The sequence below is a fragment of the Cuculus canorus genome, chromosome 21 (assembly GCF_017976375.1).
Source record: "Cuculus canorus isolate bCucCan1 chromosome 21, bCucCan1.pri, whole genome shotgun sequence".
Lineage (NCBI taxonomy): Eukaryota > Metazoa > Chordata > Aves > Cuculiformes > Cuculidae > Cuculus > Cuculus canorus.
In genome coordinates, this window is record NC_071421.1 from 7,807,016 (window position 1) to 7,820,607 (window position 13,592).

A 13,592-nucleotide genomic window follows, 5' to 3' on the forward strand; every position below is an offset into this window, starting at 1 on the left:
CAGGGGCCACATGAGCCTCCCCACAGGCTCCCCCAACCCGTGGGATGGATTCGAGCGCCTCCCAGGAGCCCTTTTGCCTTTGTCCCCTCGGGGGATCCACAATGGGGAGGATTTGGGGGGTGCCCGTGTTTCGGGGAGCCAAGTGAAGCCACCTTGGCTCTGTGACGCCCGCTTACACCCCACAGCTCATCAGGACGTCTCTTCTGATGCTGATCCCAACCGCCTCTGCAGCTGAGAGCGCCGCGGGGAATCCTGCGGGAGATGGAAGGGGAGAATCATAAAATCATGGAAGGGTTTGGGTTGGAAGGGACCTCAAAGCCCATCCAGTCCCACCCCTGCCATGGGCAGGAACACCTCCCACTGGATCAGGGGCTCCAAACCCCATCCAACCTGGCCTGGAACCCCTCCAGGGATGGGGCAGCCCCCACTGCTCTGGGCCTCCCCACCTTCACTGTGAAGCATTTCTTCCCAATGTCCAATCCACATCCTCCCCCACCAGCTTAAAGCCATTCCGCCTTGTCCTGTCACTCCACACCCTTGTAGAAAGTCCCCAGCTTCCCTACACGTTCCTACACCAAGAAACCTTCACAGTCAATTTTTTTAGTTGTGCAGCTTCCACAATTCGGCACAGACTTTAACAGCCCTGCAGCGATCACTGTCTTATCTCTCGTGGTCAAAACTGCAACGGATATCAGCGTCCCACATTCTGCATCATTCAGATACTCTGGCTTTTAGTTATTCTCTTTAATGGGAGATGAAGGATGAGAAACCCAGCCTGGCTCAACGAGTCCTTGGTGCCTGTGTTCTGGGACCTAAAGGAAGCCTTCATTCAGTTGGAGAAGACCAGAGATACCTGGCCAAGTGTAGACCTTTGAGATCATTGAGACCATCCCTGTCCACCACTGAACCATCCCTGAGCACCTCCGCTGCCCGGCTTTAAACCCCTCCAGGGATGGGGACTCCACCGCCTCCCTGCGCAGCCTCTGCCAGAGCCCGAGAACCCTTTCAGTGAAGGAATTTTTCCCACTATCCAATCTGAACCTGCCCTGGTGCAACATGAGGCCATTTCCCCTCGTCCCAGGGCTGTCCCTGGGGAGCAGAGCCCAGCACCCACCTCCCCACAACCTCCTCTCAGGAGCTGCAGAGAGCCATGAGCTCTCCCCTCAGCCTCCTCTTCTCCAGGATAAACAGCCCCAGGGCCCTCAGCCGCTCCCACAACCCCTGTTCTCCAGACCCTTCCCCAGCTCCGTTCCCTTCTCCGGATGCGCTCCAGCCCCTCCAGGTCCTTCTTGGAGTGAGGGGCCAGAACTGAACCCAGGATTCGAGGTGCAATCCCTTCCCTGCTCCTGCTGCCACCCCAGGGCTGAGCCAAGCCGGGATGCTGGTGGCCCTCTTGGCCACCAGGGCCACCGCTGGCGCGTGTTCAACCAGCTTGAATTCCATACACACAGACACACATGAATGGACGATGGAAGAGGAGAAGCGGGAAGGCCCCTCACCGTGGCGTTGGGGCTGGTGTCAGCCCCTCACCGTGGCGTCGGGGCGGTGGGTGCCCAGTCTCACCTGCTGCCGGCACGCCTCCAGCATGACTCCGGCACGGAGCAGGCACCACAGCTCTCCCAGCAGTGAGAAGAGGACATGGAGGACGTCGCTCCAGCGGCCGACGGTGAGGAGGAGGACGAAGAGGCCGCCCATCCGGACCAGCACCGTCTGGTGCGGCGCCCGCGCTCCCGTGCTGGGCTCCTCTGCAAGGACACGCGGTCGCGGTGTCACCGCGGGGGCTCTGTGGACCCCCCCCAGCCCCATGGATGGGGGCCTACCTGCATTTCGGGGGGATACAGGCACCCTGTGCCCCCCTAGCGTGCCCCACGGGTCCCCAGGGAGCTCCCTGTGCCCCCAAACAGCCCCAGGGCCCCAGTCTACCCCACAGCCCCCCAATATGCCCCACAGGCCCCCCCAAACAGCCCCAGATGCCCCATACAGCCCCATAGACCAACAATATGCCCCATAGACCCCCCCAAACAGCCCCAGATGCCCCATCCTGTCCCATAGACCCCCAATATGCCCCATGTACCCCTTATCCAGCCCCATATATGCCCAATATGCCCATAGACCCTCCCCATACAGCCCCATATGCCCCCTATACTTTTCTAGATGCCTCCCTGTGCCCCCATAGACCCCCAAAATTCCCCCTAGAGCCCCCATACAGCCCCATGGAGCCCCCATATGTTCCCCAGGGTAACCCATGGGCCTCTGACCATCCCTAGGATGCCCCATGCAGCCCCCATATTCCCCCAGGATGCCCCATATATTCCGTAAACAGCCCCAGAATGCCCTGCAAACATCCCCAGAATACCCCGTACAGCCCCAGAATGTCCCATATACCCCCAGGATGCCCCCTGTGCCCCCGGGATGCCCCATGTAATCCACATACAACCCTAGGATGCTCCATGCAGCCCCCATATAACCTCAGGATGCCCCATATACCCCCTAAACCCCCCCGGTGCCGCCCTGTACCCTTACATACTCTGAGATGCCCAATATACCCCCCGGATGCTCTACATGCTGTCCCAAGATGCTCCCTATGGCCCCATACAGCCCCCATGCAGCCCCATACGGTCCCCATGCAGCCCCATACTGGGGTACACCCCTCCCTAATCCCCCCAAACCGTACCTGGGGGGTTCAATCCCCTTCTCACCTTGCATGTGGATGACCAGCAGCGTGTAGCAGATGGTGAGTGGCGTCCAGAAGCGGATGGCCTCCGCGCTAGAGAGGAAATCCCGGTTGATGAGAGCCACAGCGGCCAAGTCGGCCACGGCAAAGGTGATGGCCAAGGCGTTACGGAGCAGCCGGGGGATGTTGTGACCGTTGGCGAGGAGGAGGATGCAGATGCCGCAGTATTGCGCTTGGCTGTGCAGCTCGTAGAGGGTGCAGACGTGACGAGCCAGGTGGCGGGTGTAGGAGGCCAGCAGCCCCGCCAGCCCCACCGCCAGCGCCAGGTTGGACGTCCCATGAGGAGCCTCTTCCAGCAAGAAGCTGAGGGCGCAGGACACCCCGCAGCCCAGCGAGTACTGGCACAGCAGGTAGAGCTGGCTGCTCTGGGCACCCTGCGGGAGCGGGACGGCGCCGTCAGCTGCTGCGGAGACCGCAAAGCAGCAAGGGGATCATGGAATCATTGAAGTTGGAAAAGCCCTCTAAGCTCATCCAGTCCGACCCCGCTGTGTCTCATAAACCACGGCCCCAAGTGCCACGTCTGAATGCCTCTTGACCCTCTCCAGGGATGGAGACTCCCCCACCTCCCTGGGCAGCCTCTGCCAGGACTTCACCGCTCTGTCAGTGAACGAATTTTTCCCACTATCCAATCTGAACCTCCCCTGGTGCAACATGAGGTCATTTCCCCTCGTCCCATGGCTGTCCCTGGGGAGCAGAGCCCAGCACCCACCTCCCCACAACCTCCTCTCAGGAGCTGCAGAGAGCCATGAGCTCTCCCCTCAGCCTCCTCTTCTCCAGGATAAACAGCCCCAGGGCCCTCAGCCGCTCCCACAACCCCTGTTCTCCAGACCCTTCCCCAGCTCCGTTCCCTTCTCCAGACGCCCTCCAGCCCCTCCAGGTCCTTCTCGGAGTTCGGGGATGCATGGCTTCCAAGCGCTGGGTGGTTTTCTCCACACCAGCCTCCTCCCCGACCCTCAGAAGCTGTGGAGCAGGAAGGGGATGCCTGACCCCCTCCATGCAGCTCCCATGTGCCCCACGCAGGCCGTGGAGGATGCATTATTTCAGACATGCACAGCCTTCATCCTCTCTGAGGACTCCAGAAAACCACGCGTGGTCTCCACGCTGTCTCCCTTGTCCTCCCCATGGGGGCTGCAAGCAGCCAGGGGACGTGCGGCTGCGGAGCAACGCAGGGCTTTCTCCATCCCAACCACCACCGTATTCCCTGTGGAGGCTGCAGAGCTGCAAGGGGATACACAGCTGCAGAGCGATGCTGTGGTCTCTCCCCGCTGTGGCCGCTGCAGCCCCCAAAGCGCTTCCAAATCCGCAAGGGATGCACGACACCACAGCTCCCTCCACACCACCGCTCTGCCGTGCCTCAGTTTCCCCCATCCCATCTCACCTTGCGGAGGGAGAGGACGGTGGAAACGGCGCGCAGGGAGAACTCCAGCACCACCAGTGCAGCCACGCGGGAGCCCACCAGCGCCAGCACGCCCGTCAGCACCACCACGTGCAGTGGCTCCAGCACCCGCCGCTGCGCCCGGATCGCCTCCTTCTCCGCCTGCCTCGCCGGGTCGCTGGGGACAGTGAGAGGGATGCTGAGCTGAGCTGTGTGGGATGTCCCTTTCCTCCTCCATCATCCCAGATCGGGGTGACAGCCCTGGGGCCCCTCACTGCGCTTTGCAGCGGGGAGAGGAGCGTGCAGAGAGCCGTGGAACCATGGGTTGGACCTTGGAGATCATCGAATCCAACTGTACCTGTCCACCACTAAACCAGCAGCCTCTGCTCAGGCCACCCGTGGGTGCCAAGAGCTTCCACAGTGGATCCCAAAAGCAGCTCCCCAAAACCGATCCCCCGAAAGAAAAGAAGGGCCGGTGCTTACTTCAGGCACTGGATGTAGAGATAAACCTTCAAGAGGCTGCAGAGCACCGAGACGGCGCAGGCACCCACCAGCCCTGCAGGGAGAAGGCAGCGTTCTCAGGGCGTGACCTGAGAAGGTCCCTGGTGTCCCCCAAGATGTCCCTGAGCCGTCCTCCTGTCACCCGAGGGCTCTCACCTCGCAGGAGCGCATCCAGCAGCGCCCAGCCCCACGCCAGCCCGGGCAGCGCCGGCAGCCAGGAACATAGGGAAAACATTTTTGATGGAGAGGAGCCACGGCATAGCCAGGCCCTGGCTCCAAGGTCCGCGGGGCGGAGGCTGGGAGCGGCCCCCCCGGCTAGTAAATCATTGCCGGGGCAAGCGAGGGCAGCTGGAGCTTTGGCTGGAGCTGCTGAGCTCCAGCTGCCCCGTGGAGGGGAGAATTAGGGTGGGAGGAGGGATGCAGTGATGGGATGCATGTGGTGGGGCTCGGGGACCACCAGCATCTTTAACCCCTCTGCCCTGGCATCACCGTTATCCTCTCAGCCCTGCATTTCAGGTTCCCCCCCTCCCTTTGCACCACCCCAAGGACCCCGAAACGACGCCAAAAACTAGAAAAACCCCTTTTATTAATGGCAGTGGCGAAGCCGGGGTCACATCCTACGGCCCCGGCGGCTGCCGGTGCTGCACCATCTTCCTGAGCTCGTCCCAAAAGAAGAGGCTGAGGACGGTGTGGGGGCCGAGGCGGAGGTACACGGCGCCGATGCCCTTGTACAAGCCCAGCAGCCCCTCTTTGCTGGAGATTTGCAGGATGCAGTCCAAAAAACCCCGGTAGAGCTTGCCCTGGGGAGAGAGGAGGCGGCTGCGCACCCCTGCCCGCGCCATCCCGGGAAACGCCGGGTCCTTCCCGCTGCGTATGCCAAGCGGCCTTACCGTGCCGTCGGCCTCCACCGGCTGGTTGTAGAGCCGCGTGCTGATCACGTCGAAAGGCGTCATCGTCACCGCCACCGCCACGCCGCTCACCATGCCTCCTGCCAGCACCGCCGCCCAGCTGCCCTCCCCGAACCACTGCGGGGAGCGCCGGGCATCAGCTCTGCCCCCCAAAAAGAGGGGAGCACAGGGCATCAGCTCTGCCCCCCAAAAAGAGAGGAGCACAGGGCATCAGCTCTGCCCTCCAAAAGAGGGGAGCACAGGGCATCAGCTCTATCCCCCAAAGAGGGGAGCACAGGGTATCAGCTCTGCCCCAAAAGAGGGGAGCACAGGGTATCAGCTCTGCCCCCAAAAAGAGAGGAGCACAGGGCATCAGCTCTATCCCCAAAGAGGGGAGCACGGGGCATCAGCTCTGCCCCCCAAAAGAGGGGAGCACAGGGTATCAGCTCTGCCCCCAAAAGAGGGGAGCACGGGGCATCAGCTCTGCACCTCAAAAGAGGGGAGCACAGGGCATCAGCTCTGCCCCCCAAAAGAGGGGAGCACGGGGCATCAGCTCTGCCCCCCAAAAGAGAGGAGCACAGGGCATCAGCTCTGTCCCCCAAAGAGGGGAGCACAGGGCATCAGCTCTGTCCCCCAAAACCAAGGCAGCACCGTCCATCAGTTTTTCCCCCCAGAATGGGGAAGCCCTGTTTGCCAGCTCTTCCTCCCCCAGATCAGGGCAGTGCCGGCCGCCAGCTCTTTCCCACCCAATCCCATGGCACCAGAGTGTCCAACAGCAGCCGGATTCGGGGCGCCTCCCCCTCACCTGGCGCTCGCAGACCCAATCCTTGGCGGAGGCGAAGGTGGCGAGCTGTGCGGCCGAGCCCACGGCCACGCGGGGCACAGCCCCCGTCACCCCTCGCCACAGCCCCACCACCCCGTGCTGCCGGTAGATGCTCTTGAAAGCGCCGGAGATGCTCTGGGAAGAGAGGGAATTCGGGAAAAGCAGGAGAAGTGCATCCCCCTGGCAGAAAATCCCCCACCCTGGCAAAATTTTCCCCCGCTGGCGTGCAAACTCCGTTGTGTGTTGGTGCCACCAAGACACTGCAGCTCTATCCGGGTGACACCGGCCCCGAGGGGTGTCCGGATCCGGTGTCACAGCTCCGTGTCCCTGTCCTTGCGCTGTTATTTATAGCATTTATACAGGGCCGAGCTCCAAAGAGCAGCTTTAATTACCCAGTGGCCAAACCAGCATCATCTGCACCAGACCCCGGCGTGACCGCGGTGCCACCGAGTCCTTTCGGCGCTCACCTCGTGGTTGTGTTGGTGGCCCACGGCCACGGCCGCCTGCGTCTGCGCTTGCAGGTGGGTCTTCACCTGGGGGAGGAGAACACTGGGTGACCAAACACCCTGGGGAGCGGCTGTGGGCACCCCCATCTCTTCTAAGCAGTGTTTTGGGGTGTTTTAGCCCCCTCTGGAAGCCGCGGGGGGCCTGGATGCTCCAAGCAGCACCTCCTGGCTCCGAATCCTGTTCTTTCCTGGAGCAAAGGGACCCTGCAAGCGCTCCAGCTGAGCTCTGCAACTCCCAGAACAGGGGAGACCCCCTAAAAAAGAGGGGGAAAACACCCTGGTTTCTTTATACGGGAATTCCTTGCTTGCGTTTTTGGGATGGAGGGGGAACTTGGGGGAAGAACGCGCACAAAGCATCCCCGTGGTTTGGGGGATGAAGCAAAACACGGGGAGCAGGGATGCGCTGAGTTGGTTTATAGGATGCAGCCACCTCCAGAGCGGCCAAATCCTTTCTGGGGGGAGGTCCCCAAAACACCCCATCTCCCTTCCGCCCCCGCAACGTGAGCAGCACTCACCAGGTACGCGGGGCTGCCCACGAAGGCTCCCACCGCCCCGGCCACGGCCCCGGCAGCCACGGTGCCCCCGGGATACCCGGTCCAGCCGGCATCCTCGGCGTGGGAATAGCAATAAAACCGGACTCCGTTCATCAAGCCCTGGTAGAGGAGGCCAGCGGCCAGGCCCTTCTGCAGCCCCCGCAGCCCGTCGGCGCGGCACACGGCGCCCGCCGCCCGCAGCACCCCGCGGTAGTGCCGGGGGTAAGTGCCGGGGGGCTGCAGCTCACCCTGCAGCTGCAGCCGCGTCTTCACCACCTCCAGCGGGTTGGTGAGGACGCACGCCAAGCAACCGGCCGCCGCTCCCAACACCAAATCCATAGCCGGCGGGACCCCACCGGTCGGAGAATCCTGGGCGACGCGGGCGTTGGTTTGGGAGGCATAAGGGAATTCATGCAGGGAGGTGGAAGGGGGCCCAGGGAAGGGTGCGAGGGTGCCGGCAGCCATGCAGCACCTGCAGCGGTGGCCCCAGGCTCCACCTTTTCCCCCCCGCAACGCAGGGAAAAGAAAAGGGGGCAGCGAGCAAACAAGCGCCTCCCGCAAACCAAGAACCCCCCCCAACCCGCAACCACCCCGCCGTGTGGGGAAGGGAGATGGGGCAAAGGTCAGGCGTGGGGTGCGTCTCCCCCCGCAGCGACGCGCAGCCAAATCCCGGCCGCGCGTCCCGCTCTCACGTGACGTGGAGGTGCCCGGCGCAAACAGCGAGAAAAAGGGCCCTTTCTGCAAAGACAAAAGCATGAGGAGATGGAAGGGAAAGCCCAGCAGGAAGGAAGGGTTGGGGGGGGGCACACGCAGCCATTGCCCCCCCTTCCCCAGCCAAACGAAGCCTGGGGGGCTCTCTGAGCACCGGCCAACTCATTGCAGCTGTGGCTGTGGCATGGGGGGCTCGCAGGGGTTTCTCGCCCTCCTCCCCCTGCGACAGACCCTCAGGGCTACAGAAACGCTTTAAAATTGGAGCTTCCCAGGCTATAAATCTTGGGGGGGCAATGGCATTGTCCGTCCATCCATCCCACCTCCCCCATTTGGTTCCTATTCTTAGGGCCGTGTGGTGCCTCCCGACCTGTGGCCAAACCCTTTGGGTCATTACTGTCCCTAAAATTCCCAATCCCCCCCAGCCCGGCTGCCCCATCCCCAATATTATAGAATCATGGAACGGTTCCAGTTGGAAGGGAGGAGCTCAGAGGTCATCCAAACCCAACCCCCTGCCCTGGGCAGAGACACCTCCCCTCTAAATCCCCCCAGTTTGAGCCCAAAGGGTGACAGAGGGATACTGGGGAAGGTGGAGGGCGCTGGGGGCTGGCCCTGGGGCTGTTTATTCCTTGTCTAGACTGGGAATACCTCCCAGACCCAGTGATAAATGGGGCCAGAGCGTGAGGATGGATAATTCCCAGTTCGGGATGGAGATGGATAATTCAAGGTTGAAGCCGTGAACGCGCCCCACTGGAGGGTGAACGCTGCTGGGGTTGAGCGAGGAGCCGGGGCGCACGTCCTCCTCTCCGGCTCCAGCTGGAATCTCCCCATCTCCCTGCCCCGAAGCGAAGCCACCGCCTCCAGCATCACTCCGGGAGGAGGAACAACAGCCCTGGCGCGGGAATTTGTCCAAGTTACCAATGGATGTTTATTGGGGAGGGGGAAGGAAGCCGATGTCTGTACATATACATTCAGTCTCGTACGTGTCCGCCCAGCAAAAGGCCCCGTGAAGGTATCTAACAGGAGAAGGGCTCGGGATGATCGTGATTATTAGTTAAAAGCTGGCGTTGTGCCCCAAAAGGCTCACTGCGGAGGGCAAGCGGTGGCAGGTCCTCACCGGCCTGGGATGCAGCGAGCCAAGAAGATGGGGACGTGTCTGGTGGAGCCGTGTGACAACTCTTAGGGTGCCTGAAGAACATCGGACTCCATCTCTTCCATCCCCGGCACATGAAGGCATCCAACTTCAAATCGGCTTCCGAAAACTCCTCAAACTGCGTCAGGATATTCCAGGCTAAATTTTTACCCTCAAATCTCACTGCCAGGCTGAGGAGTGGCTGTGTGACATCCAGTGCCAGGAGAAGGTGGAGGCGAAGCAGTGCCGTACTCGGTGATTGTATTAGCAAGGAGAAAACATGCACGGTAGCGATGCAGCGTTCCCGTCTCGCCACCTCCGTGCCTCCACCCTGTTCTAAAATGAACAACTCAGTCCCGCTCCCCGCCGTGCTCGGGGGCTGCTCAGCCCCAGCCCACCCGCTCCCACCCTCTCCCTCGCTAGTAGTGGGATATTATTCCATGAACGGGAATTCCTTTTGCCCCACAGAAGCTGGACAAGGAGGGTGGCGCAGGCTCGCCTGCATGAGGAAAGCGGCCGTGCTCAGCCTTGCCTCCAGCGTGGTGAAGCATCTGGTTGCTCCCCAAAACACGTCGGATGTCCCCAGCTCGGTGGAAAGCGTGGTGGGAATGGGATCCACGCTTGCAGGCAGCTCCTGGTGGGACTAAGCGTTGGCAGGAGCGTTCGAGACACCCCGTTGGCTGCGGGGCAGGCGGATACGGCCCCCTGCTCTCCAAAAATGAGCTCCCGTCAGCCGTCCTTCCTGGCCAGGGTTAACACCAGGGGTCCCGCTCTGCTCGCCCGCGGCAGAGGCTGTCGCTGCGCTGCCAGGCGCTGTCGATGAGACTCTGAGCGTCCTCGCATTTCTTCTTGACGGCAGCGTCCAGAATGGCCTTGTGGAGGAGGTCAACCTGGAACATGTGCGTGGGGCAGTCAGGACAGGAACCAGAATCACAGAATCACAGAATCACAAGGTTGGAAAGGACCCATTGGATCATCGAGTCCAACCATTCCTAACACTCCCTAAACCATGTCCCTAAGTACTTCATCCACCCGTTCCTTAAACACCTCCAGGGAAGGCAACTCGACCCCCTCCCTGGGCAGCTGTTCCAGTGCCGATGACTCTTACTGTGAAGAATTTTTTTCTGATATCCAACCTGAACCTCCCCTGACGGAGCTTCAGGCCATTCCCCCTTGTCCTGTCCCCTGTCACTTGGGAGAAGAGCCCAGAGCCCTCCTCTCCACAACCTCCTTTCAGGCAGTTGTAGAGAGCAATAAGGTCTCCCCTCAGCCTCCTCTTCTCCAGGCTAAACACCCCCAGCTCTCTCAGCCGCTCCTCGTCAGACGTTCTCCAGCCCCTCACCAGCTTTGTTGCTCTTCTCTGGACACGCTCCAGAGCCTCAACATCCTTCTTGTGGTGAGGGGCCCAGAACTGAACACAGTATTCGAGGTGCGACAGCTGCTTCCCCCTCTTGTTGTAAAACCACCTTGAAACCTCGCCTGTGTCATAAACTGGGGTGGCAGAGGGGGATGGAGCTGATCCAGGCTCCCCCTCAGTGCCCTCACCATGGGTGCTCACAGCCCACATGCCAGGAGGCTCAGGCCTCCAAACCCCACATCCCATGGTTCTATGGACACGGAGAAGCTCCACGGCTCTCCTGCTCTTTCGGGGAAAGTTGGGTTCAGCCTGCAGGGAATAATTCACCCAGCGGGTGCCAGACAGGTTTGCCCTTCCTCGCCGGGGGAAGCAAAGGGCGCAGCACAGCCTCACCTGGTAGATGTTCCTCCACGCAGTGTTCAGCGCCGAGAGGAACCTTTCCAGCTCTGTAGTGCAACTAAAATAGAGGACCCAGGGGGGCAGGAACTGCTTGGTGTCCTGAGCAAACTCCTAAACACCAAGAGAGAGCCCAGGCGTTACCGCTGCCATCCTTCTCCAGCCCCGGGCTGGCTGCTCCGAAGGGCGGCACTCACCAGGATACAGTACTCCTTGCCCGCCTCTGTGGAGATGGCGGTGACATCCGTCAGGTCCGCGGTGCCCAATGAGCGGAAGAAGCTTGTCTGGCAGTCCTCGTGGCAGGTGAAAGCCTTCTCATCCGTTAGCACGAGGCAGCAGGGGACGCAAGGCATAGGGGCAACACCCTGGGGGATCACCTGCCCAGGGAGGGGTTAAAATCCAGCATGAAGGAGCCCCATCGCCATGGGGCGCCCCACGGGGAAGCAACAAAACTGCCTGCGCCATCCCTGCCAGGCGTCCCCGCTCCCTTTGGTGGCCCTGGGCCAGCTGGGGCTCTGGGCAAAGGAGGGGCTCGAGGCACCCACGCCTGGGGCGCCGTCCCCGGCTCACCCCTTTGGAGACAGCCTGGCAGAAGTACTGCATCCAGTCTGCCATGTCCTCCTCGTTCTCGGCGCTCAGCTCCAGCGAGGGCCGGTCTGTCAGGATCACCTGGAAGGAGTGGGGCCGGTCGGTGGTGTTGGAGCGCCGGCATCCCCCGCACTGCTCGCCGCTGGGAGAGAGGGGAGGAGGGAGATGAGCAGGATGGACCCGCCAGCCTCAAAACTGCCTCCATCTGCCCTTCCCTGTACTCCACGTCACCTCCTGCGCCCACAAGCACGCGTTTCCCCTGTGGTTGCTCCAAGGATGCCCTCCCTCTCTCCACGTTGTGGTAGAGCAGGAGTCAAGCACGGTGGGTTTGTGGAGCTCGCAAGTGTGGCTCTTCACAGAATCATTAGGGTTGGAAGGGACCTCAAAGCCCACCCAGTCCCACCCCCTGCCATGGGCAGGGACACCTCCCACTGGCTCAGGGGCTCCAAACCCCATCCAACCTGGCCTGGAACCCCTCCAGGGATGGGGCAGCCCCCACTGCTCTGGGCAACCTGGGCCAGGGCCTCCCCACCCTCACAGCAAAACATTTCTCCCTAAGATCTCATCTCAGTCTCCCCTCTTGCAGCTGAAAACTGTTCCACCTCACCCCATCCCTGCCCTCCCTGCTCCAGAGCCCCTCCCCAGCTTTCCTGGAGCCCCTTTCAGCACTGGAAGCGGCTCTAAGATCTCCCAGAGCCTTCTCTTCTCTGCCTGTCCCAGAGGGGCACGTCACCCCTCCAGAGGGCGATTCCCCAGCAAAGGGGGCACTTGGCATGCAAAATCCAGGAGGGAATGAGCTCATCTCCAGCTGCACAAACTGGAGCCAAAGGGAACGGGCATCTGTACCGAGCCAGGAGCAAACAGGGAGTCCTGCAGCACGGACTGGATCCTGATCTGTCCCAGAAGAGCTCCCCGAACATCCCCAGCAGCTCCTGATTCCCAGATCCCCACAGAATATGGGCGCTACATCCTTCCAGCCGCTTACCCCATATTGATGGAGAGCAGAGGGGTGACGTCCGTGCGGTCTGGGTACTGGTACAGGATCCCATTGCTGCCGTTTGGGAAGAGAAGAGAGGTGGTGACTGGAGTCAGCTCAGCTCCAGCAACTCCACACTCCCCCCCTCCCCAACACAGCCCCACGGCGTCGCATTCCTGCACCACAAGCGGTGACTTTAGCTTCCCAGGTGAAGTCCTCTCCATCTCCCAGGAAGCTCCTGGGCAGCAGAGTGGTCCCAGCGCTTTCTCCAACAATCCTGGCTGACGCCAGTCCCGACCGCAGCCCCAGCGCCCACCTGAGCACCACGAAGCAGGTCTTCCACTGCTCCTTGCCCAGGTAGGAGGTCCCGGCCTTGTAGTGCAGGATGCCATCCTTGGTGACTGCATTTTCACCGGAGGAGTAGTTACCGCTGGCAGATCCCAGTGCCTCATCCATGGGGTCTTCCCAATGAACGAGACCGTAGAAACGCACGACCACATCGCAGGCCTGGGAGAATCATGTGGAGACATCAATGGGAAGGAGTCTCCCACGTGAGCCTCCCCCACATTCAGCAATGGCTGCGATATCCAAACTCACCTCGCACTTGGACTCCTGCGCCACGAACTTTGCAAGTGCCAGTTTCTCCATGGTGGCATCTGTGAGGATACTGGGGTACGGGGGCTCCCGGCACCCTTTGATCATGGCTGACTTCAAGGAGACCAGGAAGAACCTGAGAGGGGGACAGGGATTCTCTGGTGAGGTCAGGGCAAACAGCTCATCTCTCTCATGTCAAAGCGGCTTCCCTTCAATGTGGGCCTCTGGTCTTCCAGGCCAAAAAGGTCTCAAAAGCAACCTGCAGAGTCTGAGGTCCATGAAGGAAACTGGGAGACGGACACTCATCTTGACACAGGTCCCAGTATGACCATCCGGGCCTCAATGCAGTCACCTCCCTGAGTGACAACACACACAGGGAGACCCAGGAATCGTCATACAATCATGGAATGGTTTAGGGACCTCAAAGCCCATCCATTCCCACCTCCTGCCATGGGCAGGGACACCTCCCACTGGATCAGGGG

The 13,592-nt window shown here is 61.3% G+C and overlaps 3 protein-coding genes across 8 annotated transcripts in view; all 3 read right to left on the reverse strand.

The window, feature by feature from the left end:
- Positions 1-262: 262 nt before the first annotated feature.
- Positions 263-5,129, reverse strand: TMEM82 (transmembrane protein 82). Of its 3 annotated transcripts, XM_054086124.1 has the most exons (6): positions 4,767-5,116; positions 4,593-4,665; positions 4,113-4,287; positions 2,700-3,108; positions 1,564-1,745; positions 263-812 (listed from the first exon to the last, which is right to left on the reverse strand). In XM_054086124.1, the coding sequence occupies exons 1-6, from the start codon at positions 4,843-4,845 to the stop codon at positions 732-734; spliced, it is 999 nt and encodes a 332-aa protein (XP_053942099.1). In that variant the 5' UTR covers positions 4,846-5,116; the 3' UTR covers positions 263-731. The 3 variants fall into 3 exon arrangements, with proteins under 3 accessions (XP_053942099.1, XP_053942100.1, XP_053942101.1); XM_054086125.1 differs by lacking the exon at positions 4,113-4,287 and having other exon boundaries at positions 4,593-4,699; positions 4,767-5,129; XM_054086126.1 differs by lacking the exon at positions 4,113-4,287 and having other exon boundaries at positions 4,767-5,125.
- Positions 5,130-5,179: 50 nt separating this feature from the next.
- SLC25A34 (solute carrier family 25 member 34) lies at positions 5,180-8,081 on the reverse strand. Its single transcript, XM_054086123.1, has 5 exons — positions 7,342-8,081; positions 6,788-6,853; positions 6,303-6,455; positions 5,501-5,635; positions 5,180-5,410 (listed from the first exon to the last, which is right to left on the reverse strand). The coding sequence occupies exons 1-5, from the start codon at positions 7,822-7,824 to the stop codon at positions 5,228-5,230; spliced, it is 1,020 nt and encodes a 339-aa protein (XP_053942098.1). The 5' UTR covers positions 7,825-8,081; the 3' UTR covers positions 5,180-5,227.
- An 899-nt stretch (positions 8,082-8,980) lies between these two features.
- Positions 8,981-13,592, reverse strand: part of PLEKHM2 (pleckstrin homology and RUN domain containing M2) — a 28,921-nt gene continuing 24,309 nt past the window's right edge. For all 4 annotated transcript variants that reach the window (XM_054085929.1, XM_054085928.1, XM_054085927.1 and 1 more), the window contains 7 exons: positions 13,114-13,246; positions 12,833-13,023; positions 12,526-12,591; positions 11,523-11,682; positions 11,150-11,329; positions 10,950-11,066; positions 8,981-10,089 (listed from right to left, as the gene is read on the reverse strand). In XM_054085929.1, coding sequence (XP_053941904.1) covers positions 9,952-10,089; positions 10,950-11,066; positions 11,150-11,329; positions 11,523-11,682; positions 12,526-12,591; positions 12,833-13,023; positions 13,114-13,246 — 985 coding nt within the window. In that variant the 3' untranslated portion in view covers positions 8,981-9,951. The remainder of the gene's footprint in view (positions 10,090-10,949; positions 11,067-11,149; positions 11,330-11,522; positions 11,683-12,525; positions 12,592-12,832; positions 13,024-13,113; positions 13,247-13,592) is intronic.